We start from the raw sequence: 26734 nt of genomic DNA, 5'->3' as shown, positions 1-26734 counted from the left end.
GAGAGAGAGAGAGATGCATTAAGTATATTTATCCTACGCATTAGTTTTACATTTACGTTGCTAATATTTAAAGACTAATTCCCTATCAGTCATACCCTTTCATTTTTCATTATCATCATCATTATAATTATCAAAAACTACATCACTAATATAGTCGCCCAAACTTCCCAACGTACCTTCTAATACCATATATAAACACCTGACCATACAGGCGGCGATGTGTAGAGAACTGGACACATCTACACATGGTAACGTTTTTCTTTCATGACGCGAAAGCACCACACATGACCAACAAGTACTATAGGGCAAGCACCAAGTAGATTAAAGGTCCCATATGAAGAGCTAGCGGGTAGGTCGAGGAGGAAGGGAGAGGGGAATCAAGAGAAAGGGAAAGAGAGGGGGACAGAGGGGTAGAACGCAAGTGTAGGGTTTGGGGAATAGATGAGAGGCTGCACGGGATGAATGAATTGAAGGACTCAGATATGAGAGGCGAAGAGGAATCGGTCAAGAGATATGGTAACATATTAAGATAGCTTAGGTCATTGGGGTCATTGTGTGTGTCTGGAGGGGGGGGGGAAGAGAGAGAGAGAGAGAGAGAGAGAGAGAGAGAGAGAGAGAGAGAGAGAGAGAGAGAGAGAGAGAGAGAGAGAGAGAGAGAGAGAGAGAGAGAGAGAGAGAGAGAGAGAGAGAGAGAGAGAGAGGAAAAATACGGGGAAAAAATAGACTGGGAATGCTTTTGACAATGATAAACACCTTGCTACTGGAGGAGAAGAAGGAGGAGAGGAAGGAGGAGGAGGAGGAGGAGGAGGAGGAGGAAGGGTGTGTACTCAAGGCGAGGACGGGTTGAACTGTATAAAGCATAAAGTCAACAAAGATGTGCATTAAAATTTGGCGTAGAGAAAGAGAGAGAAAGGCAAAGAAGCGAGTCAAGATGAGGGGAGGAGGGTGGGGTGTAAGGGGGCGGAAGGGAGAAGGAAAGGGTGAGTTTTGGGGGTGATATGAGAATGGAAGGGCAAAGATGGAGGGGTAAAGATGGTGGGCCTTACGGTAATAGTGGGGGATAAAAGGAAAGGAGAGAGGGAGAAAGCAAGGGGCTAAGAGGGGAACACTGGTCGCGCGTAAGTAAGAAGCAAGGACAGTAAATGGAGCCTCCATTAATCAAGAGGTCAAGAGAATGGGATGGGAGGTGCAAATGGTGTACTAATGAACAGGATGAGTAAGGTAAAAGAAAATAGACACGCTTCCGGATACCTAAAAAGGGAGAGAAGTGGGAGATGATCTGCTAGTTTAAACAGCAGGGTACACCATTTACAGGGAAGAGGGTAAGATAATGGGGATGGGAGGTGCGAAGGGCAAGAGGATACGTAAGATTAATGGGCCAAGGAGGATACATAGGCTTGTGTATGATAAAAAGGGAGGGAAGAGGAAGTTGGTTTGTCAGTTTGAGGATGCGTAAGATTAATGGGCCAAGGAGGATACATAGACTTGTGTATGATAAAAAGGGAGGGAAGAGGAAGTTGGTTTGCCAGTTTGAGGATACGTAAGATTAATGGGCCAAGGAGGATACATAGGCTTGTGTAAAATAAAAAGGGAGGGAAGAGGAAGTTGGTTTGCCAGTTTGAGGATACGTAAGATTAATGGGCCAAGGAGGATACATAAGCTTGTGTATGATAAAAAGGGAGGGAAGAGGAAGGTGGTTTGCCAGTTTGACCAGAAGTGAAAATGGGAGGAAATCATACAGTTATACAAGCTAACCCTTCCCAGGCCATTCCCACGAGATCAATTCCAACCATATCAGAATACCAGACCCCGTCCCCTGCGAGCCCTCTATTAGCCACTTTTACGGATTAATGGCTACATCCAACACATTAATGCTCTGTTAGTAAGAGTATAGCGCAAGTATGTCCAGGGAAAGATAACTGGAAGGGAAGTTTAGCGAAAAGCAGTTTATATGCCGCTGTTTTTTGAGTTTGTTGTAACCGACATCTTTTACTAGTTTAACTTTTTAATTCCACTTTTTGGGATGGAGATAGTGAGAAGTGTTGGATTTTCACAGAGTCGTCAGAGTCAGTTGTAAAAAGTCGTGTAAGAAATCAGCAAAAACAACTCAACTAATCACGTCTTGAAAAACAGGTCAAAAAAGACGAATCAGTCGCATCATTGTTAACGAAGACCAACACGACGTTCAAAGAATCAGGCGTTAGTAAGAGGGAGCTTGTAATACGGGCGTTGGAGTATGGGAAGGAGGAGGGGAGGGAGGCGGTGAAGCACGGGTGTCGGTGAGCCTTGTGGAACAGGATGTAGCACATTTGAAGAGCCGGGAAGGCCTACGGAGGGAATAAAGCGAAGGGAGGGAGGAGGGAGGGAGAGTTGGCGGAAAAGTGAAGGAGGGGAGATCAACGGCCCTCCTCTCCTATTATACCGCAGTCCTCTTTTCCTCTTCCTCCTCCTCGTCCTCCTCGTCATCAGCTGACCACTAATGTCTGCTGGAAAGAGCTCGCGGCGCCTGTCAGTGTTTTCATCAATTTGAGATCCGTTGAGGACTGACCACACCGACACCACAGACACGTACGGAGACGACGACGACAACAACTGTTACTACTACTACTACTACTGCTACTACTACTACTACTACTACTATTATTATTACAATGATACATGATAAGTATATATATATATATATATATATATATATATATATATATATATATATATATATATATATATATATATATATATATATATATAATATTTCTATTGCTGTTCCTACAGAAGCAATAATAGTTAAAAAAAAGTCCCTTATTTTCATAAAAGTATGCAAAGGTAGAGTTGGGGGCATACACTATAGCGGCACGTGAAACTAGGAACGAAATACATTATATAAAAAAGAGCAAAATTAGCATGAGAAATAACAGCTGTGTATAATGCATACCACAAAACAAATGAAAAAGACTGAAACTGAAAGAACATTCGTCAATTTCTTGACGCTTGGAACTAGAAACCTCTAAATAACAACAACAAGAAAAAAAACCAATCATCTTTTACTACCATCATCATCATTATTAACACAGACACCAGTCAGAACAATAATTACATGAACAGTTATCATAATATTCCTTCCTTCAACAGTCCCATCACCTGCACGCTTCCTTCTCCCTTCCCCCACCCATGCCGTCCTCCACCCACCGGCGCCGTTGCCCACTGGCCAGCCGAGCGTCGGGGGTCACGCCACCTGAGGGAGCCCGCCAATCACATGCCGAGGGAACGTGACGTCAGCATGACATTCATTACCTCGTCTGAGCCGCGGCCTTGTTCGCCTGCTTGCCTGTCTCGTTGGTGTCGCGTGAGCTGGACTTAATTGATTCATTATGTTATTAGGGAGTATTTTTGGAATTCGTTAGTGTTTTTTGCCAGACACTTTTTATCTTTTTTTAATCTTGCTGTAGGTGACTTTTTTTCTTTTTCTTTCAGAGCTAGTTAACCGTGACCTGTTGTATTTTTCGTGTCTTGTCCTTTGATGCGTTCGTGTTTTGCTTCCCTTACTTATCTTTGGAATTTTTTAATGTTACACGTGTTTCTTACTTTATTTTTTTACGTGCCAGCCTATAGCGCCGGTAGGCTTTCTTGAGGGGCCTGGATGGTAGTCGGCCCCAGCCCATCATGGCGCAGACAAGTGTTTTATAATGCCGCCATCTTTTCTTGGATCATGCTGCCCCCCGGAGCTCGTTCTTGATTTCCTTGGACGGTTTCCTCTAGGGTCCGGGTTGATGGGTGGTCTTCAGGACAGAATGTGGGTAACTTGTGTTGATGTTGGAGTTTGTTTTCCTTCTTTAATTCAATCACGTCTTTTTCTCGTGTCTGGTGTTTTGATGAGTTCGTGTTTTACTTCAATTTTTTTTTAATTCGTTAATGTTGTACGTGATTCTTACTTATTTGTGTTGCTGATGATGTTTTCTTTTTCTTCTTTAATTTGATCACGTCTTGTCTTTAGTGTTTGGTGTGTCGATGTGGTCGTGTTTAATTTCACTTCTCTTTTTCGAATTTGTTAATGTTACACGTACTTCCTATTAATCAGTATTGCAGTTGGCGTTTGCTTTTCTTTCTTTAATCATATTCTCTTCTTGTGTTTTGTGTTTTGATGCCCCAGAGATTTAAATTTTGTGTTTGTTAAAGCTACATGTATTTCTTTCCTAATTAGTGTTGCTGGTCGTGTTTGTTTTTCATTTTTTAATCACGTTCTTTACTTGTGTTTGGTGTTTTGATGCCTCAGAGATTTATTTTGTGTTTGTTAAAGCTACATGTATTTCTTTCCTAATTAGTGTTGCTGGTCGTGTTTGTTTTTCTTTCTTCAATCACGTTCTGTTCTTGTGTTTGGTGTTTTGATTCCTCAGTGATTTACTTCATCTGTATTAGGAGGAGTTCCATACATGTTTTAGGCCGGACATAATGCACTTACTTTTCAGACGTACTTATTCGTTGGTCTTGGTGTAAGTAGTCTCATCTTGTGTTACCAGCCATGATGATCCACGTCTTGTCCTCACGTTCTGTGCTTCTTTTACTTCTATTCTTTTCATCGTCACCATTTGTCCTTTTTCATCCACCAGACAGACAAAACGCAAGGGAAGGCGACCCTGAATTAATGACAAACGCAGTTCACTCCCATTTTCTCTAGTCTTGCATGTCCCGTTTTCTTCCTTTGATGGTTAACTCAACTCGAAGTAAAAAAAAGATAAAAAAAAAAGTAAAAAACACGTCAGATTAAAATACAAATAAGGACAGGTATTAGTTTACACGCTCACGTCCTCAGGTAAGAACACGTTTATTAACAGAAATTACGACCACACACACACACACACACACACACACACACACACGGGGGCCAAAAATAGAGAGCCACAAACAATATTCACGGAGAAAAATATTACTCCAGAGAGGAATACGCTTGTTAGAGTACCTGTAATTTTGGGAAAAGTGGAGAGAATTACTTGCATGGCGGAGGAGGAGGAGGAGGAGGAGAGGGAGGAGGAGGAGGTGGTGGTGGTCGAAGTGGAAGAAAAGGAGGAGGAGGAGAAAGAGGAGAAAGAGGAGGAGGAGGGTAACGTAGCCAATGAAGGTTGAAAGAAAGAAGAGACGAACTGAGTGCATGCAAACGAAACTGAATACATGAAGGAGAAAGAGCAAAGGGAGGTAAAAATAACAACCACGCAAATAATATAAGAAAACAAGCGACGCAAAACACTCTCTTATTACCACGCAACTTAGTAAACAATCAAATAAAAATGCCACAAACAAAAACAAAAAAACAAAAACAATAATACACACACAAAAAAAATAAGGGGAAGGGAAGAGAAATAATGCGAGGCCTCACCAACGAACACACATACACACACACACAAAAAATAAAAAAACAAGTCACCCCATAATTTGTATAATCACACAAAAAAAGAAAACGGGGCTTGGGACGACGGGAGGTGGTGGATAAGGAAGGCTCAGGTGTGTCATTACCTGTGTGGCAAATTCAGCAGGTACGGGAAGGGGGAAGGGAAAGGGGGATGGGTGGGGGAAGGTATGTGTGGAAGGGTGGTGGACGAGACTGTGGGAAAAGAGGGGAGGGGGAAGAAGGGGAGGATGAGAAGGAAAGGGAAGAGAAGGAAGAAGGGAAGGGTAAGAAACGGAGAGGGGTGTGAGGAAGGGTGGTTGACGAAACGGTGGGAAAAGAGGGGAGGAGAAGAAGGTGAGGACGGGAGAAGAGAAGGGGTAGTAGGTAAGATGAAGAGGGAAGGGAGGAGAGGTAGACTAGACGAAGGTAAGGTAAGATGAAGGGAAGTAAGGAGAGACGGACAAGAGGAAGGTAAGATGAGAGGAAGGGAGGAAGGGAAAGGGAAAGAAGAGAGATAGGGGAAGGGTGTTAGGGGACTTGACAACCGGAGGGGAAAGAAAGAAGGGAAAGGGAAAGAGGGAAGGGGAGAGAAAGGAAGCATGCAAAGGAAACAGAACAGGGGAGTAGCAGAGAATGGAAGGGGTGGAATGAGAGATAGAGGAGGAGAGGGAGAGAGAAGAAAGAGGAAAACTGAACAGGAGGAAAGGGGAAAGAAGGAGGAAGAGGAAGGTCGTCGTGGAGAAAAGACTAAAGCAAATTTTTCAAGAGATCAGGAAAGGTAGAGAGGAGAGGGAAGGGACGAAGAGTGCGAGGGAAAGGAGGAGGAGAGAGAGAGAGATAAAAGGAAACAGGAAAGGAAATGGAAGACAGGGCATGAGAAGGAGAAAGAGATAGACGGAGAGCGATAAAACAGAGGTGGAGGAAGATAAGGGGAAGGGAGAGCAGGGAGGACATAAAAAGGTTAATAATGAGAGAGAGAGAGGGAGAAGGAGAGGGAAGAGCGGATACATGAAGCAGGTGGTACTATTACGAAGGGAAAGAGAAAGGTGGAGGAGGAGAAAGAGGAGGAGGAGGAGGAGGAGAAGGTATAGAAAACGAAACAAAACAAGAGATTGAAATTTAAAGGAAAAGGGGAGATGATGAAGAGAGAATAGAGAAGGAGAGAGAGAGAGAGAGAGAAGTAAATGTGTATGTGCGTGTGATGTGAAGTAGTCCATGAGGAGAATGGGAAGTAATGGGAGGAGGGAGGAAAAAGGGAGGAAAGAGGGAAATCCGAGGAGGGAAGAACTAGGGAAAACTGGATTGAAGTTGTGTGTCGTGTGTGTGTGTGTGTGTGTGTGTGTGTGTGTGTGTGTGTGTGTGTGTGTGTGTGTGTGTGTGTGTGTGTGTGTGTGTGTGTGTGTGTGTCCCCCTGATATAGTCCTCTCCATTCCTATATAATTATTTTCTTTTTATCTTATACTTTTCATTATTTTATTTTATTCATCTCTTTGCCTCTCGTTCGTAGCTGGACTTATCATTATATAATTATCATTGTTTTCTTACTGTTTTTTTTTTTTGTCCACAGTTCTCCAGCGATCCAGTGAGTCAGCGTTCGTTTTAGTTCGTCCTTTGCTGTTTCTCCTCTCCTTCATCCCCTCCTTCCGGTCCTTCCTCTCTCTCAGTCGTTTCTTCGTCATCCACTTCCTCTGCCTTATCTGTACACTTATCACCAGAACAACCGACAGAGAAAGAACAAAAAAAATATGGTGGTAAAAATAACACTACCACTATTACTACTACTACTGCTACTTCTACTACTACTACTTGAAAATAATTGACTTAACATCACAACCACTACCACTACTATCATCATCATCATCATCGTCATCATTATCATCATCATCATTACCTCGCCTCCTCCCCTCCTCCCCTTCCCCCTCCCCCCTTCCAAACAGGCAGTCGACGTGGTTCATGACTGGAGGAAAAGAGTGAACAGTTACAGACAGAAGAGCTGGAGCGATCGCCTAGTGAAGCGGACACACACACACACACACACACACACACACACACGTACACACTGTCACCCACACCAGGCGTCGAAGGTGACCGCAACTCCGCCAGTGACACCTCGTGATTTACAGGACATCGAAGTAGTGGAATTGTTCTTCGGGGGGTGTACAAATGGCAAAATAACTGTAGTGGTGGTGGTAGTAGCAGTAGCAGTAACAGTAGCAGTAACAGCAGAAGTAGCAGTAGTAGTAGTAGTAGTAGTAGTAGTAGTGCGTTGGAGGGGGAGAGAAACGAGGTGGACAGGTGTTATTTATGGGCCTTGGACTGGACGAGGTAAAACGACGGAAAGCAGCCGCGGGGATATGAGCGTTCAGGGGCGGTCAGGTGTTTCTTGCGGTGAGGGAAACGAGGCAACACCTGAGTCTTTGCTGCGTGTGGTGGGAGGCGAAACAGGGAGCCTTGACCTGCTCTCACACGCCTTCACTCTTCTCTACCTGGGGGTGTGAGAGTGGAAGGGAAGGTGAAAAAACTGTTGAGGAGAGTGATGATGACGAAAAGATTGACGAAAGAAAGAGGTGGAGCAGGGGGAACCTTAAAGGACATGATTGGTAGATGATGCATATGGGTTCAGGCAGCAGCGAGACCCGTATTTGTTATTAGTTGAAAAGTCTAAACATTCTGCCTGTCAGCATGATGTAAAGACAAAGGTGGTGACAGAAGTGTCGTCACCCTCTGCCAAACGACTGCGAAGAGAAAGACAGGAACACCTAACCTTGTGCCAAGAACTTATATGGAAATTAACACACAAAATGAAATATTAAATCTCTGCACGCTGTAATAAGAAATAGCTATGCACACAACAACAGCTTTAACTTAATGCTGAGTTGCCATTAGTGTCGGTGCCTCCGTCCGGTTGTGTGTGTTGTAATGAGGTGTAATGAGGGACTGTCTTTGCATTAATTAAATAATCGTGAGTATTTTTTGAGAGGGGAAGGGTAAAGGAAATAGGCAAAGGACTAACAAGGAAACACTACACGACGCTCCTTTAAAGAAAATACATATTGCTCCCACAGTATTACACTATTTTGTTACGGTTTAAAAGAAAGTTTTTGCAAATGGTAGTGTTAAAAGTTAGTAAATCTCACTTTCATCATGTTCTGTCATGTCTGCACAAAGTAACAAAGACATGAAAGATTTTCCTCAGAGTCACATCTCTTAGACTTAAAGGATACAGACCAAAGGGTTAAAAACTATCCTAAAATTTAGTCCTCATTGTTCCGCCTTTGTAACGCGTCGTTATGCTCTCTCGGGGACGACAATGAACTTGCCATGATGAAAATGAAGATGAGGTCGAAAGATGGAATTTCTTAAAATGATATAAACAGATTAAACTGTTTGTTCACTAAGCAGGCATACGTATGATGCTGACTCCTCCTGTATGAATTATGCAAACTTGGTGACAATTTTTTTTCGTTCATTATAAATACAAAACTTAAGAATATGGATGTTGGATGTGTGTATGCATGGACACTATGGAAGTATGTATGTATGTATATTCATATATATATATATATATATATATATATATATATATATATATATATATATATATATATATATATATATGCACACACACGTTTTTTGGTGGTACACTGCACGTCACGGCGGGGATTGAGGACACGGCCGCGTGTCTGGCCTCTGGATTGTCTTGTCCATATTTTTCTGGATGGTATCACAAAGTTGTTGTGAGGACGCTCTCCACCGCCTTGGCCTCACTTCCAAACTTCAAGATAACGGATGATGGATTGAAGTTCAGTTTGCAAGAAGACATGTGTGCCAATGTTAGCACGTCCTTACTGAATGGCAGGACATACGAATTTTTATTCTTCAGCACAGTCTGTGTCATTTATTGGCGTGTCAGTTGAGGAATCACGAGCACATGTTGTCTTTTAAGTGCAGCTTCCTTTGAATTATAAAATACTCCTTCTAGCAATGTTTCTAGAATTGAAGCATTATGAGTATTTTTCACCAAGGGAGATTGATGCCTCTGTCTTCGCAGAGACGCACGGAGAGAAACAGGGAACAAGCAAAATAATAATGGAGGAAGAGGGAAAAAGTGGTCAAGGAGGTTAAGTAAAGAAAGAAGAGCTCAGAGGAGTCCAACAACCACCTCCCCGGCAGCAAACTTTCCTTGCACGCACATTTCCACGCGTCAAGGCCGGCAGAGCGACTTTTCACGTCACCAAACACACAAGCGGCGACCAGTCCAGCGGCAAAACCCTTCACACACACGCACACACACACACATACACACACACACACCAACATGTAAAAAAAAAAATTGAGCTGTCCACTCCCGGATGGATAGCCAGCACCGTCCCCAGTCCCGCGTCCCCTCCCTCCCCCCTCCCCCCGTCCCCCCTCCCTGCTCCCTTCCCACCATTAGCCACTCACCCTATTCTTTGGCTCGCCGTGTTCCACCATCAGGCAGGTTCTCGCGGCCTCGCACCGTTTCAGAAAAATGCGGAAATAAAAGGACGCGCGAAAAACACGACTTTGGGTTTGCCCGGGGCGGGATGGCGGCGGCGGTGTGTGCCAACGGCCTTGATGGGACGACGAGGTGTTATTATTGTCGTTGTTGTTGTTGGTGTTGTTTTTAATGATGATGATGATGCTTAGTTATGTGCAAGAAATATATTGTTTGCTGCAAATCACCTTATTCTCTTTTTACTTTCAAACTTTGTTTTATATATTCATAATTATGTATTTGTTCTACTTTTTCTTCACTGAGTCCATATACTTGTAGGGAATACTTTTCTCCGTATGATAATTTTCTGCCTTGTCAGTGGTTAAGGTGAAAGCGAATAACCATTGCATCGAGAAATTTCCTTAACTGAAAAAAAATGTTCCAAGTTGACTTTGTTCCTAACATTTTTTGTCTGGAAACTAGAAAAAAAAGTATCTTTTATCTCAATATTTTTTTTCCCTCGATTGGATACTTTGATGTAACACCGGCTTGATGTACAACGAGTTTAAACTGAAGTGTTTCCCACGCCTGAACAATGAACTGTTTACCACGTCCCTGATGACTCCCAACGTGGAGTGGAGGTGATTTTATACTAACTTGATGGTAGTCTTGAAAGTAACTTTGTAGAGATAAAAATGTTGAAAAATCTGTATTCGCCAACCATTCTCGAATATCACGGATCCTTTCAAATATTACTCGCTTACAAACTTTTGTCTTGGAGGAAGTGAGAGTGAGAGGGTGATAGACGAGACGGAATCTTCTTCTTCAGCTCCTTTTTTTGCTTTCCTTCTCATTCATATATGGGTCGCTGTTCCTGCTATGCCGTCATTCACGTCCCGTCCCTCCAACCCCTTCACTGTTCCCTATCGCCGTATACCCTGAAAGGACGGACTCATCTGAAGCAACACAGGCGGAGAGGTTATGGCTCTGGTTGATCGAAGAGTAGTGTCGATGTAGCCGCCGTAACAACCCCGGCAGCTGCGACACGAGAAGCAGCCCTGACAGCCCCATCAACTCAGCCGGGCTAACAGCAGAAGCAGCGGCAACGGTGGCATATGAAATTAAGAATATATATGATGTGTGTGTGTGTGTGTGTGTGTGTGTGTGTGTGTGTGTGTGTGTGTGTGTGTGTGTGTGTGTGTGAGCTTAACGCGCTGGAGGAGGAGGAGGAGGAGGAGGAGGAGGAGGAGGAGGAGCACACATTCCCCAGTACAGGTGATCACCATATTTTGTTCGGTTCCCGGCGTCAGGTAGGGAACGAAGAGGCCGGTGACATTTCTTGAGCTCCTCCTCCTCCTCCTCCTCCCCCGTCTTCTCCTCCTCCTTGCATTCATTATTTTTCCAAGAGAATAACCACACACATATGATTAACTTTCCTTTTGCTGTCATAGTTGAATGCACAAGATACGTTTATTACTTTTATTCATTTCTATTAAAATTCTCCAGTAGCCACTTTCCCGCTGATACTGCTTTTTTTTTTAATTATTGGTCTAATATACCATTCTGAAGATACCATTGTTTGTCTACCATTTCCATTCACTACCCTTAGAATTTCCTTACCGACCATTTCTTGCATGCTTTTTTTAGTCTCTTTACTTTCCATTCCTTACCTGTTTACTTCACCGACCTTAATTACCTTCTATTCCATCCTTCCTTCCATCCACATCATTACCTTCCACTCTTACAATCTCTTTACCTACCATTCTTGTATGTGCTTCCTAAATATTTGTTCACCTACCATCCTTAACCACTGTTCTATTCCACCCATCCTTACCTACCACACCTTACCCACAATCATATGCTTACCTACCATCCCTTACCCATCATCATCATAGTTTCATATACTCAAACATTTCGGGGCTAGCTCACCCATTTTTAATAAGGCTTTCGTAGCGGTTGCGGGTACTTCCATGGACAGTTTTATGAGCCCGGTGATAGTTTGACAAGACTTCAGCACCGTGAATATGAAGGAAAAACACTAATGAGAATCTGAGTCATCTCGTTTGTGGCATTTGGAAATATTTGTTGTGACTTGTATGAGCCGTTTTGACATGTACTTTTCTTATGTATAACTCTTAGCAATTTCTTGTGACTTGTATGAGCCGTTTTGACATGTCCTTTTCTTATGTATAACTCTTAACAATTTCTAGTGACTTGTATGAGCCGTTCTGACATGTACCTTTCTTATGTATAACTCTTAGCAATTTCTTGTGACTTGTATGAGCCGTTGTGACATGTCCTTTTCTTATGTATAACTCTTAGCAATTTCTTGTGACTTGTATGAGCCGTTTTGACATGTACTTTTCTTATGTATAACTCTTAGCAATTTCTTGTGACTTGTATGAGCCGTTTTGACATGTACTTTTCTTATGTATAACTCTTAGCAATTTCTTGTGACTTGTATGAGCCGGCAACATCTGAGAGTGTGTGCCATAGTCCCATCATGCAATGCCTACCATCCAGTGTGTATCCTTCTATCATTTTGACGTACCTTTCTTATTTATAACACTCTTAGCAATCCCTTCACCCACCAATTTGCTTCTGGTAGCCTTCTCTAAACAACACAAGAGGGTCTACCATTCATTTCTTAACTTCCTATTCCTATTAATCTATACCTACCACTTTTCTATACCAGCCACTTTTTAATCTACCGTTCTTATCTACGCCACTCCTAAAAATTTCCTTAGCCACCAACTTGATTCTGATAATAATTCTTCTTATACAACACCGAAGGACTACCATTCATTACTTATCATTCTCTTTCTATCATTCTATACCTACCATTCTGATCTACCACTTTTAACCTACCATTCTTACCTTTACCACTCCCAACCATCTCTTTAACCAGCAATTCGCTTCTTATAATCTTTCCAAGACAACACAGAGGGCCTATACCATTCGTTACCTACCATTCTTTTTCTACCTAAACCTGCCATTCTTACCTGTACCACCCGTAGCACTTTTTTTACCTACCAATTTGCTTCTGGTAACCCTCCCTAGACAACTTCGGGGCCACTGAGTACCGGTCCGGCCTATGTGCGAGCGGGCAGGTGTGTTGGTGTCACGCTGCTTATATTAATGACTCGAGAGGCCGCTGCCAGGTAGGCCGGCGGCGATAAATAAAAGGAAATTGCCTTCTTGATGCCAGCCTGAGAACGTGTGTGTGTGTGTGTGTGTGTGTGTGTGTGTGTGTGTGTGTGTGTGTGTGTGTGTGTGTGTGTGTGTGTGTGTGTGTGTGTGTGTGCGTGCACTTCATCACCACTACGACCACTACGTACGAAATACCAATTAAAACAAAGCCAGGAAGGAACAGAAAGTTTTAGGAACACTAAGAGTAAGGTCAATAAAATCTATATATTCGCATGATTTCTTTCAGTTCAGAGTAAATAAAACTAGAAATAAAACAAAAAAAAACGAACCAAAAGAAAACTAGACAAGAACTATAAAACGACGATTGCAGGAAAAAAAGTAGAGAAAAATAACACTCAAAATCACCTACAAAAATCACAAATAAATAAAAGCCGCCGTGAGCCCGAAAATACAGCTCGCGGCCGAACCCTCCGCCAGTCAGCGTGAAAAAAAGGCTTCGGCACCCACACCGCTCGGCGCTTCCCATCATTAGCTGTCCAGCACGCCGCACGGGAGAGGCTTTTTGCGGCCACTACCGGAGGGAGGAGGAGGAGGAGGAGGTGGTGGTCGTAGTGGTGGTGGTGATGAAGTAGGAAGAAAGAAATGAAGAGTGGAAGAAGAAAAAGAAGAAGAAGGAGAAGAAGAAGATGATGATGATAATGATGACGATGTGAAAGAAATAGAAGAGGAAAAATAAAAGAAGAAAATGAAGAGAGCAACAACAACAACAACAACAACAACAACAACAACAGTAGCAGCTGCAGCGGCAAGTAGAACGAACTGGAAAAAAAAACGAAAGAAGGGCGACAGGAACGGAAGAAAATACTACAGAAGAATATGAAACAGTCCTCTTCCTTCCTCCTCCTCACAAAAAAAGCAGCACGAAAGAGGAAGGAAACTGAGCACCGGCGAAAAACGAGCCTCAGTGATGGTTCTGGAAGAGGGACAGAATAAAAAAAAAAGCAAAGGAAGCCAATCATTTGCAAAAAAGGTATAAAAATATCCATGAAAATGTGCTGTCACGCATCATGCTCTACCACACTCCCTGAACATTCCCAAATAAACTTAAAATGCCTCGCTACTCATTTAGTAGCAGTCGCCGGATAACAATAGTATCTCACACTCCAGAACAGTCAACAGTAGAGTATGATCTCGACGCGGCTTTCCGTAAGGATAACATTTTTCCTTTTTCACCAGCGTGAGCGTGAGTGTCGAGGCAGTGAGCGTGCCAGTGTTGTGGTGGGTGACATTATTTTTTTTCTTACGGTAAAGGTGACAGCCCGTAAAAATGTTGGTCCTATAAAGGTGAAAGAAGAAAAAAAAGTATCAATTTACTTCAAGAGGTGTCTTAATGATTCCTTCTTCAAGAAGTTTCTCTGGAGAAAGAGGAAACAAGGAAGAAGGAAGCGGTCCCAGAGGTAACCAATGATACAAATTAAAGAAAAATAACACTGAATAATTTATCAATAGGAATTTTTTTTCCATTAGGACAGCAGAGGGATGAGTGAATAGGAAATCTTTGCGGCGAGGCTGCGGGAAATTTGGAGTCATGTAGTTAGTGAGTTCAGAAATAGGCATAAAAAAAAAAAAAAGCGATAAAACATCAAATGAAGCAAAATTGTGTATGTGATTAGTTCACTGATTTTTCTCATGTCAGCTGTTAACCAAAACATCTTCACCTCACTCGGACCAGCCGTTAAAGTGGTGCAGTTAGGCTCGTCGTGATGGAGCCAATGCCTCGAAGATCCCACGATAACTGAATGCAAAGCCAAGAGAAAAATATGGAGAAAAAGAATGCAGGATGCAGCATGTGGTCGCGTTCTGCCCCTCTGAGTAGAATCCACCTACAAGATCAGGTGAGAAAATAGCGTGTGTCTGTGACGGTTACTAGTCCCTGAAATCCCCCCAATCATCGTTCAAGAACCGGCCAGCACCTCGGACACAGGATGGGCTGGAGGGCGTGACCCCCAGGCGTAACTTTACTCCAGAGGGTTCACAACGGGGGGAAGATAAGGTACGGAGGGCAAACATGATGCAAGAATGAGACCTACAACTACTACTCTACTACTACTACTGCTACAACTACAACTACTATTACTACTGCTGCTGCTTCTATACTACTACCATTTCCGCCAGCGCCCCCACCATCCCTGTCACCGCTACCCCCTCCATCACCGCCGGCGCCTCGGGAACGGTACAGCACCGCCGAGTCACTTCCCTCTTCCTGACAGTCCCGTTTGCCACCCGGGAACAACACTCGACTCCACAATCATGTATTCCACACGCCGCTGAAATGGCTCTCTCCCCTTGCTTCTCTATCTCCCTCTTCCTCTTTCTCTCTCTCTCTCTGTTTCTCTCTCCACCTCCTCCTCCTTGTTCCTCTCCCCGTCCTGTTCTCCGATCTTCAATCTCTCTCCCTCCACTCCTCCTCCCCGGCACACTATCACGCCGTCGTTGCTCTTCACAGCAATCACGATCATCACGAGCGGCTGTCATATATACCTTTTCTGTTTCCCTTCTGTTGTCCAATTTTTTTTTTGTACTCTTACTGTTTCCGAGTGTGAGTGTCTACTATCTTCTTGCATGTCTGTCTGCCTTTCTGTTTGAGTGTTCGTCTGTTTACGTATATCCGTCTGTCTGTCTATTGTTCTGTGTGTCTGGATGTGTCTGTCTTTCTGCATGCCTCTATGAACGTCCGTCTGTTTATTTTTGTTTTATCTGTCTGTCTGTGTGTCTGCCTGTCTATCTGTCTGTCTCTGCCTGCCTGTCTGCTTGTCTATCTATATGTCTTTCTGTCTGTCTGCGTGCCACCTCGTCGTTATTCTCTGTCTGTCTCTTCACGGGCCTGTGCATGCTGTCTTTGCCCTTGGCCAGGCACAGCGTCGCGCCGGTCTGCTGTGCCGCCTGACCCTGCGACCTCCCGCCTCCCGTGATAGGAAAAACATTCCTCACGCAGAGATAGTCTGGCGGTGGGCTGGGGAAGGTCTGTCACCTCGGCCTCAAGCGACGCCGCGGGCCGCTGCCGCCTCAGGGAGACTCCTTCCATCTTCTTCATTCCATGTCTTACGGCTCTCGCTCTCCTCTCTTCCCCCTCTCTCCCTCCCTTTTCTTCACCACCTGCTGATTACTCTCTCTCTCTCTCTCTCTCTCTCTCTCTCTCTCTCTCTCTCCCTTCTTGGGTCATTACCTATGGAAGAGACGCTCCAAATCGTCCAATCACCCGATGCTTGCCTAAAGTTCACAGGCCTCCCCGCTCGGCTGCCTCCCGGACGCACGCAGACACTCACGCGCGCACCACACACACACACACACACACACACACACACACACACACACACACACACACACACACACAAGCATGAGTGACGGGGAGAAGAGAGGAACAACCGGCCGAGAGTGATACAAATACTCGAAGTGTCTCAATGATGAAACGGAGCAAACATTACATCGCTGGAGGAGGAGCTTATGTGGGAGGACGACGAATATATGATGAGTGAAGGAGCGAAGGGACGACAGATAGATAGATAGATAGATAAATAGATATATACATAAATAAAGATATAAAGGGGATGGGGGAGAGGAAGTGTGAGAGAAGCGTTTGGAGAAGAGAGAAGGAGGTGGAGGAGAGGGAGAAGACGCGAAGTGGGCGACAAGTAAGAGATGAAAAAACAGGAAACGGTAAGTTGGATGAGGAACAAGAAGAGGGAGTGTCAGGTGAGGCGCGGCTGTGTAATTTACCTGAGAGAGAAAGACCAGCTCAGGTGCGCTCCATGATAACAAGATGGGGCCCGTTAGGTAAATCTTTCCTCCTCCCTCCCTCCGTTTTTTCCTCTTCCTCCTGCCCCCCCCCCCCCCCACCCCAGCCCCGTACACACAGTCTCTCTCTCTCTCTAATCACTGTAACTTCTGTATAAATCCCATAAATCTCATGTTTTATTCCAGATAATTCACTGATTTGATTTTACTATTATTATCAACACACACACACACACACGCACACACACACACACACACAGACAGAGAGAGAGAGAGAGAGCGCGGTACAACCATCATCACCTGCGGCCATCATGTTCCGTAGAGTTCAGCCGAGAAGGTAAACAAATGACGCAATCGTACCGCCGTTTTCTTTAGCCGCGGGTGAAGGAGGGACTGACCTAGACGAGCTGAGGCGGGGCGGGGCGGGGGTGGCGGCGGCGGGCGATGCAGTCAGAGCGCGGTGGAGCTTGCCTGGGTTGGTATTCTCACTCGCTTCCACCTCTCACGCCAACGTTTTTGATTAATCGGGTTTTCATGTGTTTTTTTTACGTTCACGGTACAGAAGAATGACTAAACTACCACCAGGGTTATAAAACTACACCTAGGAAAACCCTGGCAAATGTGAGTAAGCGGCAAAGCGTTTGAGAATATATGGTCCCTGAGTCAAAACCAGGCACTAGGGGTAAATCTTTAACAACAACAACAACAATCAGGCCTGCGTCACCTCGTGGATTGTGAGCCTACCCTGTGATTGTGCTGACAGCAGACACGCACGATCATTACCCCCCTGCCCTCAGCAATCTTTCTCGCTCCGGTCAGACATGCTGCTGGTTCTCGGTAGACACTCTCTCTCTCTCTCTCTCTCTCTCTCTCTCTCTCTCTCTCTCTCTCTCTCTCTCTCTCTCTCTCTCTCTTTCCGTTTTTTCCACTCCCATCATGACATCCTTTCCCTCTCCTCCTCCCCCTCCTCCTCCTCCTCCCCCTCAGATCCTCTTTATCTCCATTCTGCGTCACCTCCCGAAGAAGCTCAGTGGTGCGCATGTCAACGCCTCGTAACTCACGCCTCTTGACACGATATAGGAAAAAAAATGTTTCTCCGTTGTGTATATGTTTGAGCTGCATTTTCGTTTCCTGTTGTGATGATGTGAGTGTAGATTGTGTATTTATGTAAGTTGGCTATCATTATTGTCATCATTATTATTATTACTATTATTATTATTATTATTATTATTATTATTATTATTATTATTATTATTATTGTTATTATTATCATTATTATTATTATTTTTTATCATCAATCTGCTTTACTTCTTCATGTGGATATTCAGAATAACGTTGTGTAGGTACAGTATTTTGGTAATCATTTATGTTTCAATGTTGTTATTTTTATATATTTCCGATTATAAACTCTCAAATCTAAACCAGTTATGCCTATTAATTGTAGCAGTAGTAGTAGTAGTAGTAGTAGTAGTAGTAGTAGTAGTAGTAATAGTAGTAGTTTTTGAAGTAGTAGTAACATCCGTAACCAAATTAATCACGCACTTAGTTATAAATATCCTTTTTTATACTCAAAACTAAACTCATTAAATCATAACCCATTATCAAACAACCGGATACAACAACGCAAGGACAGCCAGCTTTTGTTCATGCCTGGCGCACGTCGAAACCACGGGAGCCGCTGAACCCTGCTGCTTGCCGAGGCCGCGTGCACCGAGGGAACAACAGTATGGACCAAATGAGTGACCAACGCCTGACACGAAGCAGCGCTGACACAATGGCGTTCATCCTAGCAACGCAGAGGCGGCATAAAAAACAGGAGTATAGCATAAAATATAGTTATACACTGGATACATATATAGGAAAAAAAGATAGGTAGAGAGATAGATAAAAAAATATATAAAGACAGATAGAGGAATGGAAACAAGCAACACAGACTCAATAGCGTTCGTACAGACAACGGAGACTCGGTGTGGAATCTTAAATAAGGCAACAAAATATTCTTCTGCACTGAATGGATAGATAGACAGATAAATAGATAGACACAGATAAATAGACAAATAGATAGATAGGTAGGCGAGGAGAGAGGGATAATGTGTGCAACTTAACGATGTGTAGCGAACCAATTCAAGGTCAGTTTGGGGACACGCGCCTGATGGTCACTTTTTTTTTTACCCATCAGACGGTCAAGGTTCCGGTAGCCGTGATGAAGGGGAGGGAGGGAGGGAGAAGAGGAGGAGGAAGAACAAGGAGGAAAGAAGCGTGGAAAAGGGATGATGTACAGTAAAGAAAAAAGGATGAGGATAGAAGCGAGAGGGAAAGGGAGAGATAGAAGGCGGTTAAAGAGGTGTAGATGTGGAGAGAGGAGGGGTTGAGAAGAGGAGAATAGGGTGGGTGGAATGGTATGAGGTGGAGAGGGTGGGTGGACGGAGGATACGGAGAGGGATAAGGAAGACAGTGTAGGGATAGGAATGGGATGGCGTGAGGGAGAGGGAGGGAAGGGGGGAGGGAAGATTGTGGGAGGGTTAGAAATGTGGGAGAAGGTATGAGGGAGAGGACGAGAGGTGGAGAGAAAGCAAAGGGGTATATATATGGAGAGAGAGAGAGAGAGAGAGAGAGAGAGAGAGAGAGAGAGAGAGAGAGAGAGAGAGAGAGAATGAAGGATAGAATAAGGAGGAGGAGAAGCTAGAAAGATCCTGAAGGGACAAAGAGGGGAGAAGGGGAAGGGGAGGTGAGGAGGAGGGGGTAACAGGAGGAGGGGGGGATAAGGTTAGGTATTTCAAACGAACAGCGTCGGGGAATACACAGAAAAATGGTGTGTTTGGGCAGCCATTAAAACTCAACTTTGTCTGGGCATTAGCGGGGGATCACACATACACACACACACACACACACACACACACACACACACACACACACACACACACGCTTGTTGGTGAGAAGAAGAAAAAAAAAAACGATGATTTCACCTTCACGCCACCACCACCATCATCACCACCATCCCTTCCCCACCGCTACCAGATCACCTCCACCACCATAATCACCACCATCCCTAATATCAAGACCAACACGATCATCACCATCACCACTACCGCCTCCCATAGCACTGCCATCAACATAACATAACCCTCATCACGACCGCCACCAAGACGAAAAAAAAAAGAGAAAGAATACATAGGAATAACGACGCACCACTATCATAATCATCATCAGCAGCAGCGGCGTCAGAATCACATGTCAAGGGTGAGCGCGGGTGTGCGGGGTGTGGTGGGGGGAGGGTGTGAACAGGACGCTGCCCCGACACGCTGATAAAAATAAACAAATACGTATGAAAGGTCGTTCAGCCTGCGTCTTTAATAGTCTTAAGGGTAAAGTTCATCGGGTACAGATGATATAAATAGGCGGTCACGAAAACAAACAGAAAAAGAAAAAAAGAAAAATACTTAAACACACTTCCACCTTCTACGTTGCTCCCTTCATCTTTACTTCTCTGTGTCTTGGGTCTCTCGGGGTTTCAGACTTTGTAACTTCTTGTATAATAATAATAATAACAATAATAATAATAATAATAATAACAACAACAACAACAACAACAACAACAACAACAACAACAACAACAATAATAAAATAAAAATAATAATAATAATAATAATAATAATAATAATAATAATAATAATGATAATACTAATACTAATAATAACAATAATACTAATACTAATACTAATACTAATACTAATAATAATAATAATTAACACGTAAACACACTCGTAATGTTATCTCTTCACACTTGTACCGTGCTAGAGTCAACAAAGATTACGTACAGACACACGAGGAAACACACACACACATGCTCATTCCCACACCCACACATACATATAGATAAAATCATCACGTAATAAAAATAATCACACACACACACACACACACACACACACACACACCACCGCTCCGGTATCTCAATCGGCTAGAGCGCCGCGCTGCAAGGCTTCAAGGCCAAACAGGCGGCTGTTCGAGCCCTGCTCAGGCCGGATTCTTTCCGTTGACTAGGAGTGGTTACTGTCCCTCCTTGAGCAAGGGGGATGGGGTGTGTGGTGTGTGAGGTCCTGGCAGTACCCAGAGATCGACAATAATGAGCACTTGCTCACGTCGTGAGGGTACCTGCTGGCGAAAGCGAGTCCAACTCGTGATCAGGCCGTGGTGAATTATACACACACACACACACACACACACACACACACACATATGAACATTAATACACACCACACAACATGATCATATACACATTTATCATTATCCAAATCACGGCAAACAAAATCAACATGACCTTTTCAAACATAACCAGTCGTCTGCATAACTCGACCAAATGTTACGTACCCCCCCTTCCCTCTCTCTCTCTCTCTCTCTCTCTCTCTCTCACGTGCCCGTGTACAGGAAACACAAACACAGACAAAGAATGTCGAAGTCTTGCTTGAGTTGAATTAAATAGATGTCAAGTGACCCAAGGAGCCTGCCAATTGCCCTCCCCACTACTACCGCCACTACCACCATCATCACCTACTACTACTACTACAAAAACTACTACTACTACTACTACTACTACTACTACAAAAACTACTACTACTACTACTACTACTACAAAAACTACTACTACTACAAAAACTACTACTACTAATCAGTGCTACTACAACTACTACAAAAACTACTACTACTACTACTACTACTACTACTACTACAAAAACTACTACTACTAATCAGTGCTACTACTACTACTATACGTTTTGCCACTACCATTGCCAATTAACAATAAATAATACAAAACAAAAACAACGACTACTACTACTACTACTACTACTACTGCCACTACTTATACTACTGCCACTGCTTATACTACTAGAACTACAACAATAACACCAACTTTATCATTAACAAAAACAACAACAACAACAACCAGCTACACCACAGCCACCATCATCACCACTACCATCACCACCACCGCCAGCACCACCACCACCACCACCACCAACAACAACAACAACGACAACAACAACCCCCACTGCCACATGCAACGCTCATTATGTTGTATGATATAGAAACTTTCTTTTCCACTCCAACAAGTTCAGATTCAAGCAGTGTGTGTGTGTGTGTGCATGTGTGTGTGTGTGTGTGTGTGTGTGTGTGTGTGTGTGTGTGTGTGTGTGTGTGTGTGTGTGTGTGTGTGTGTGTGTGTGTGTGTGTGTGTGTGTGTGTGTGTGTGTATGTGCGCGTTGCCTCGCCCTATCACTTTCCTCTCCCTCCCTCACCCTCACCCCTTACATCTCTATCCCCCCACCGCCTCCTTCTCCTCCTCCTCTAGGGCGTACGAAGCAAACATAAAACTGGTCCCAGGCAACTGCAGGAGCAAAAACAAACGCCGGCCTCTGCTTGTTCCGCCGGAAATCTCTCTCTCTCTCTCTCTCTCTCTCTCTCTCTCTCTCTCTCTCTCTCTCTCTCTCTCTCTCTCTCTCTCTCTCTCTCTCTCTCTCTCTCTCTCTCTCTCTCTCTCTCTCTCTCTCTCTCATGACGTGGCAACAAGTGAGAGCCAAAATTCTGAAAAACAAACACCACAACACACACACACACACACACACACACACACACACACACACACACACACACACACACTAAACCCTCCCCACACTAAGCCACCCGTGCTTCATCACCCATAGAAACAAAAGGACTGCACCGGGATGTCTGTTAAGGCTAAGATATGTACCAAAAGTAAACCCTGACGTGTATATTGGTTCATCTAAATCCCCTGATAGTGCTACATGCCGCAAGCCTTCACCCGAGGACCCGAGGAGTTATGGGAAGGGAGGGAGATGAGGGAGGTGAGAGAGGGAGGTAGAGATGAGAGGGAAGGGGAGGACTTCTAACATCCCGTCACGTTCAACTGAGTGCGGGATGAAATATTGTACGGCCATTATTATGAGGTTAGTTTGTTCCGTGCCCCTGTGATGTGCCCGACAGGAGGGGGGGGGAGAGAGAGAGAGAGAGAGAGAGAGAGAGAGAGAGAGAGAGAGAGAGAGAGAGAGAGAGAGAGAAAAGAGGGCACTGCCAAGACCCGCCACATCTGTCACTAATGTTGCCTTGATTGCAGGTTTGTTTACTAGTGTGTCGAGGAAGGGGAAGATGGAAGGGGCAAGGAGGGGGGATGAGGGAGGAGGTGCAAGGGGCAATGGGGGGAAAGATTGAAAGATAATGAAGGAGGGAGACGATGGAAGGGGTAACGGATAAGGAGACTGAGAGGAAGTGAGGGGCGGAAGAGATAGAAGGGGAATAAGGGAGAAAGATGATGGAAGGGACGAGGGGGAAAGAGATGGAAGGAGAGGGTAAAGGATGAAGAGATGCAAGAGAACTGGGGAAGGGTAAAACTGAATGGGACTGAAAGAAAGGAAAATGGGAGGGTAACTAAGAGAAAAGGGAGGTGGAGGAGGAGGAGTGAGAGTGAAGTAGGGGAAGAATAGGACCAAGAAGGGACATGGAAGGGTATATAATTAAGAAGGAAAACGAGAAATATGGAAACAGAGGCTTGTAGAAGAGAAAATATACATAAAGTGAGTAAGGATAAAAGAAGGAACTAGACCGATATTTTGCGGATAAAAAGAATGAAGAACAAGAAGAGCAAGCAGGATAAGAAGAAATAGATAGTTTATTATGGAGTAGACGGAGAAGGGAAAAAGTAGCTTGGAGTATAGAGGGGCATGGAAGGGTATATATGGGGTAGACGGAGAAGGGAGAAATTAGCTTGGAGTATAGAGGGGCATGGAAGGGTATATATGGGGTAGCCGGAGGAGGGAGAAATTAGCTTGGAGTATAGAGGGGCATGGAAGGGTATATATGTAGTAGACGGAGAAGGGAGAAATTAGCTTGGAGTATAGAGGGGCATGGAAGGGTATATATGGGGTAGACGGAGAAGGGAGAAATTAGCTTGGAGTATAGAGGGGCATGGAGGGGTATATATGGAGAAGCCGGAGAAGGGAGAAATTAGCTTGGAGTATAGAGGGGCATGGAGGGGTATATATGGGGTAGACGGAGAAGGGAGAAATTAGCTTGGAGTATAGAGGGGCATGGAGGGGTATATATGGAGAAGCCGGAGAAGGGAGAAATTAGCTTGGAGTATAGAGGGGCATGGAGGGGTATATATGGAGAAGCCGGAGAAGGGAGAAATTAGCTTGGAGTATAGAGGGGCATGGAGGGGTATATATGGGGTAGACGGAGAAGGGAGAAATTAGCTTGGAGTATAGAGGGGCATGGAGGGGTATATATGGAGTAGACGGAGAAGGGAGAAATTAGCTTGGAGTATAGAGGGGCATGGAAGGGTATATATGGGGTAGACGGAGAAGGGAGAAATTAGCTTGGAGTATAGAGGGGCATGGAGGGGTATATATGGGGTAGACGGAGAAGGGAGAAATTAGCTTGGAGTATAGAGGGGCATGGAGGGGTATATATGGGGTAGACGGAGAAGGGAGAAATTAGCTTGGAGTATAGAGGGGCATGGAGGGGTATATATGGGGTAGACGGAGAAGGGAGAAATTAGCTTGGAGTATAGAGGGGCATGGAAGGGTATATATGGAGAAGCCGGAGAAGGGAGAAATTAGCTTGGAGTATAGAGGGGCATGGAAGGGTATATATGGGGTAGACGGAGAAGGGAGAAATTAGCTTGGAGTATAGAGGGGCATGGAGGGGTATATATGGAGTAGCCGGAGAAGGGAGAAATTAGCTTGGAGTATAGAGGGGCATGGAAGGGTATATATGGGGTAGACGGAGAAGGGAGAAATTAGCTTGGAGTATAGAGGGGCATGGAGGGGTATATATGGAGAAGCCGGAGAAGGGAGAAATTAGCTTGGAGTATAGAGGGGCATGGAGGGGTATATATGGAGAAGCCGGAGAAGGGAGAAATTAGCTTGGAGTATAGAGGGGCATGGAGGAGTATATATGGAGAAGTCGGAGAAGGGAGGAAGTAGCTTGGAGTATATAGACGTCGTGAGGAAGAGGATGGAGAGAGGAAGATGGTGGAAGACGCAAATAGGAAGAGGAGGAGGAAGAGCAGCCACAGGAAGGCACGGCTGAGCATAATAGAGAAGAGGGAATTTCCGATCTGCCGCCAAGGTCACCAGCACCGTAAAAAAGTATTAATTCATTGACTGCCTCGCTCACGTTCCCTTCCTCCCCCGCCCGTCCATCCATCACGCGGCTCACACCCACCCATCCATCCGTCCATCCATACAAACGAACCCTACTAAGCTTCCTCCCCGTTTCATACATCCTTTTCCTCTTTAAGTTATCTCCCTTCATCCATCTACCTATCCATCCATTCATACTCAGTCATCCATACAGTCTCTCCCTCTCTTTTCGATCTCCCTTTAACTTTTCCATCTCACACACACACACACACACACACACACACATCCATAGCAGCCTCTCCATCCCTCTCCTCTCCCGCCTAGCCCCCCTCCTCCCCCTTCCTTTCCTTACCACCCAGACAAATCAACCCTACTTATCGTTCTCCCTCTTCGATTCCTCCTTTCCTCTCTACGTCATTTCCCTTCATCCATCTATCTATCCGTGCACACCCTCATCCATACCAGCCTCTCTCTCCATCCCTCACCTGTCGTCCTCCCCCTCGTCCTTCCTTTCCTCCACCTTCTCAACGCGGCGAGGATCGATATGGTGTCTAATCTTTACCAGACGTGACGAGAGGGGGCGACAATCACCTCCGAAGTATGCAGTCGAGGCGTGATTACAGCGTTGAGGCGCCGCTGGATATAATTCGCGTCCTATTAATAACCCCGCGACGCTATCAAGACGGGCACTCCTGAAATGAAGAGTCACGCCTCAGATCAAAGGCCAACGGTAACGTCTACTCTTCAATTTCGTGTCCGTAACGTTCATTATGGCACTCACGCCACCATTACGACGCCCAGGCACTCACTCATCACGGCATGGCATCCAGAGCATTATTAAGACGCCCGGGGCTCGTCATGCCAGCCAGAGTTCAAGGTGGCACTCAAGTCTCTACTGCCAGAAGCTATTTTTACCGTGGCGCCACTCTTCATGTTCCAATTTGTTCAGTAAAACGCGGCTGTTCAAGAAACGTCCCATAATTACCGTGTCACGATCGTGTAATACAAGCCAGGCTTTTCTATGAACGAACAACCCACCTGCACGCGCTGCCTCCCTGACACTTAAAACGGTGCACGGGGCTCTTATCACGTATCCAGGCACTTCAAGGAGACGGAGTTTGTGTGCTGTATTGTTTTAAGAATTTTCATTGCACCAGACTGACCATCCGCAGCAGCCACACCCTCGGACCCACAACCACCTCCCCGATGGTCCTTGACGCCTTAATGAGTGTGGCCTCGCCCCTCCAGCGCCTCATTTGTGTATTATCTGCGCTAAGTCGACGTTATGGAATTTATCTGTCATCCGAAGCCATCATCCAACATTCAGACCCCATATCCGGCACCCAGACCCCCGAATCAGGCACTCAGACCTTGCTCCTACCCTCGGTGCATTCACGAGGTGTCAAGCCTTGCGGAAATTCTTGAGGCGTAGACTCCCACGCGCCCGCCAGCAACCACCGCCAGCAGCGCCACCACCAGCGCCACCGCCCGCCAGTCTTGCCAACACGCACTACGACAGGAAATTCCACCAGCTGCGCGGAAAACGTTCAAGAAGTGTAACAAAAAGTCACACGCACAAAATTTATCTGCTTTCGCCCCTTCCACTGGCAGAGAAAATAGCTGAGGCGTTTGTGGCCCGAGTCAGCGTGTCCTGGGAGGCTCCGAGGACGCCCTGCCTGAGCACGGCCGTGGTCTGAGCCGCCTCTTGCCACGCCTCTCTGGGTTGGCAACGCTGCTTGCCCCCTCCCCCGCCTGCCCGGATGTTATTCTGCTCTCCCTCGTGCATGTGTT

At 45.0% G+C, this 26734-nt stretch overlaps 1 protein-coding gene across 1 annotated transcript in view; it reads right to left on the bottom strand.

The window, feature by feature from the left end:
- LOC127009430 (titin-like) overlaps window positions 1-26199 on the bottom strand; it is an 87391-nt gene extending 61192 nt beyond the window's left edge. The window contains exon 1 of the mRNA XM_050882525.1: window positions 26107-26199. Coding sequence (XP_050738482.1) covers window positions 26107-26199 — 93 coding nt within the window. The remainder of the gene's footprint in view (window positions 1-26106) is intronic.
- Between the last annotated feature and the right edge of the window lie 535 nt (window positions 26200-26734).

Source organism: Eriocheir sinensis, chromosome 40 (assembly GCF_024679095.1).
Source record: "Eriocheir sinensis breed Jianghai 21 chromosome 40, ASM2467909v1, whole genome shotgun sequence".
Lineage (NCBI taxonomy): Eukaryota > Metazoa > Arthropoda > Malacostraca > Decapoda > Varunidae > Eriocheir > Eriocheir sinensis.
The sequence above is the reverse complement of the archived record's forward strand: the minus strand, read 5'-3'. Positions and strand labels throughout refer to the sequence as shown.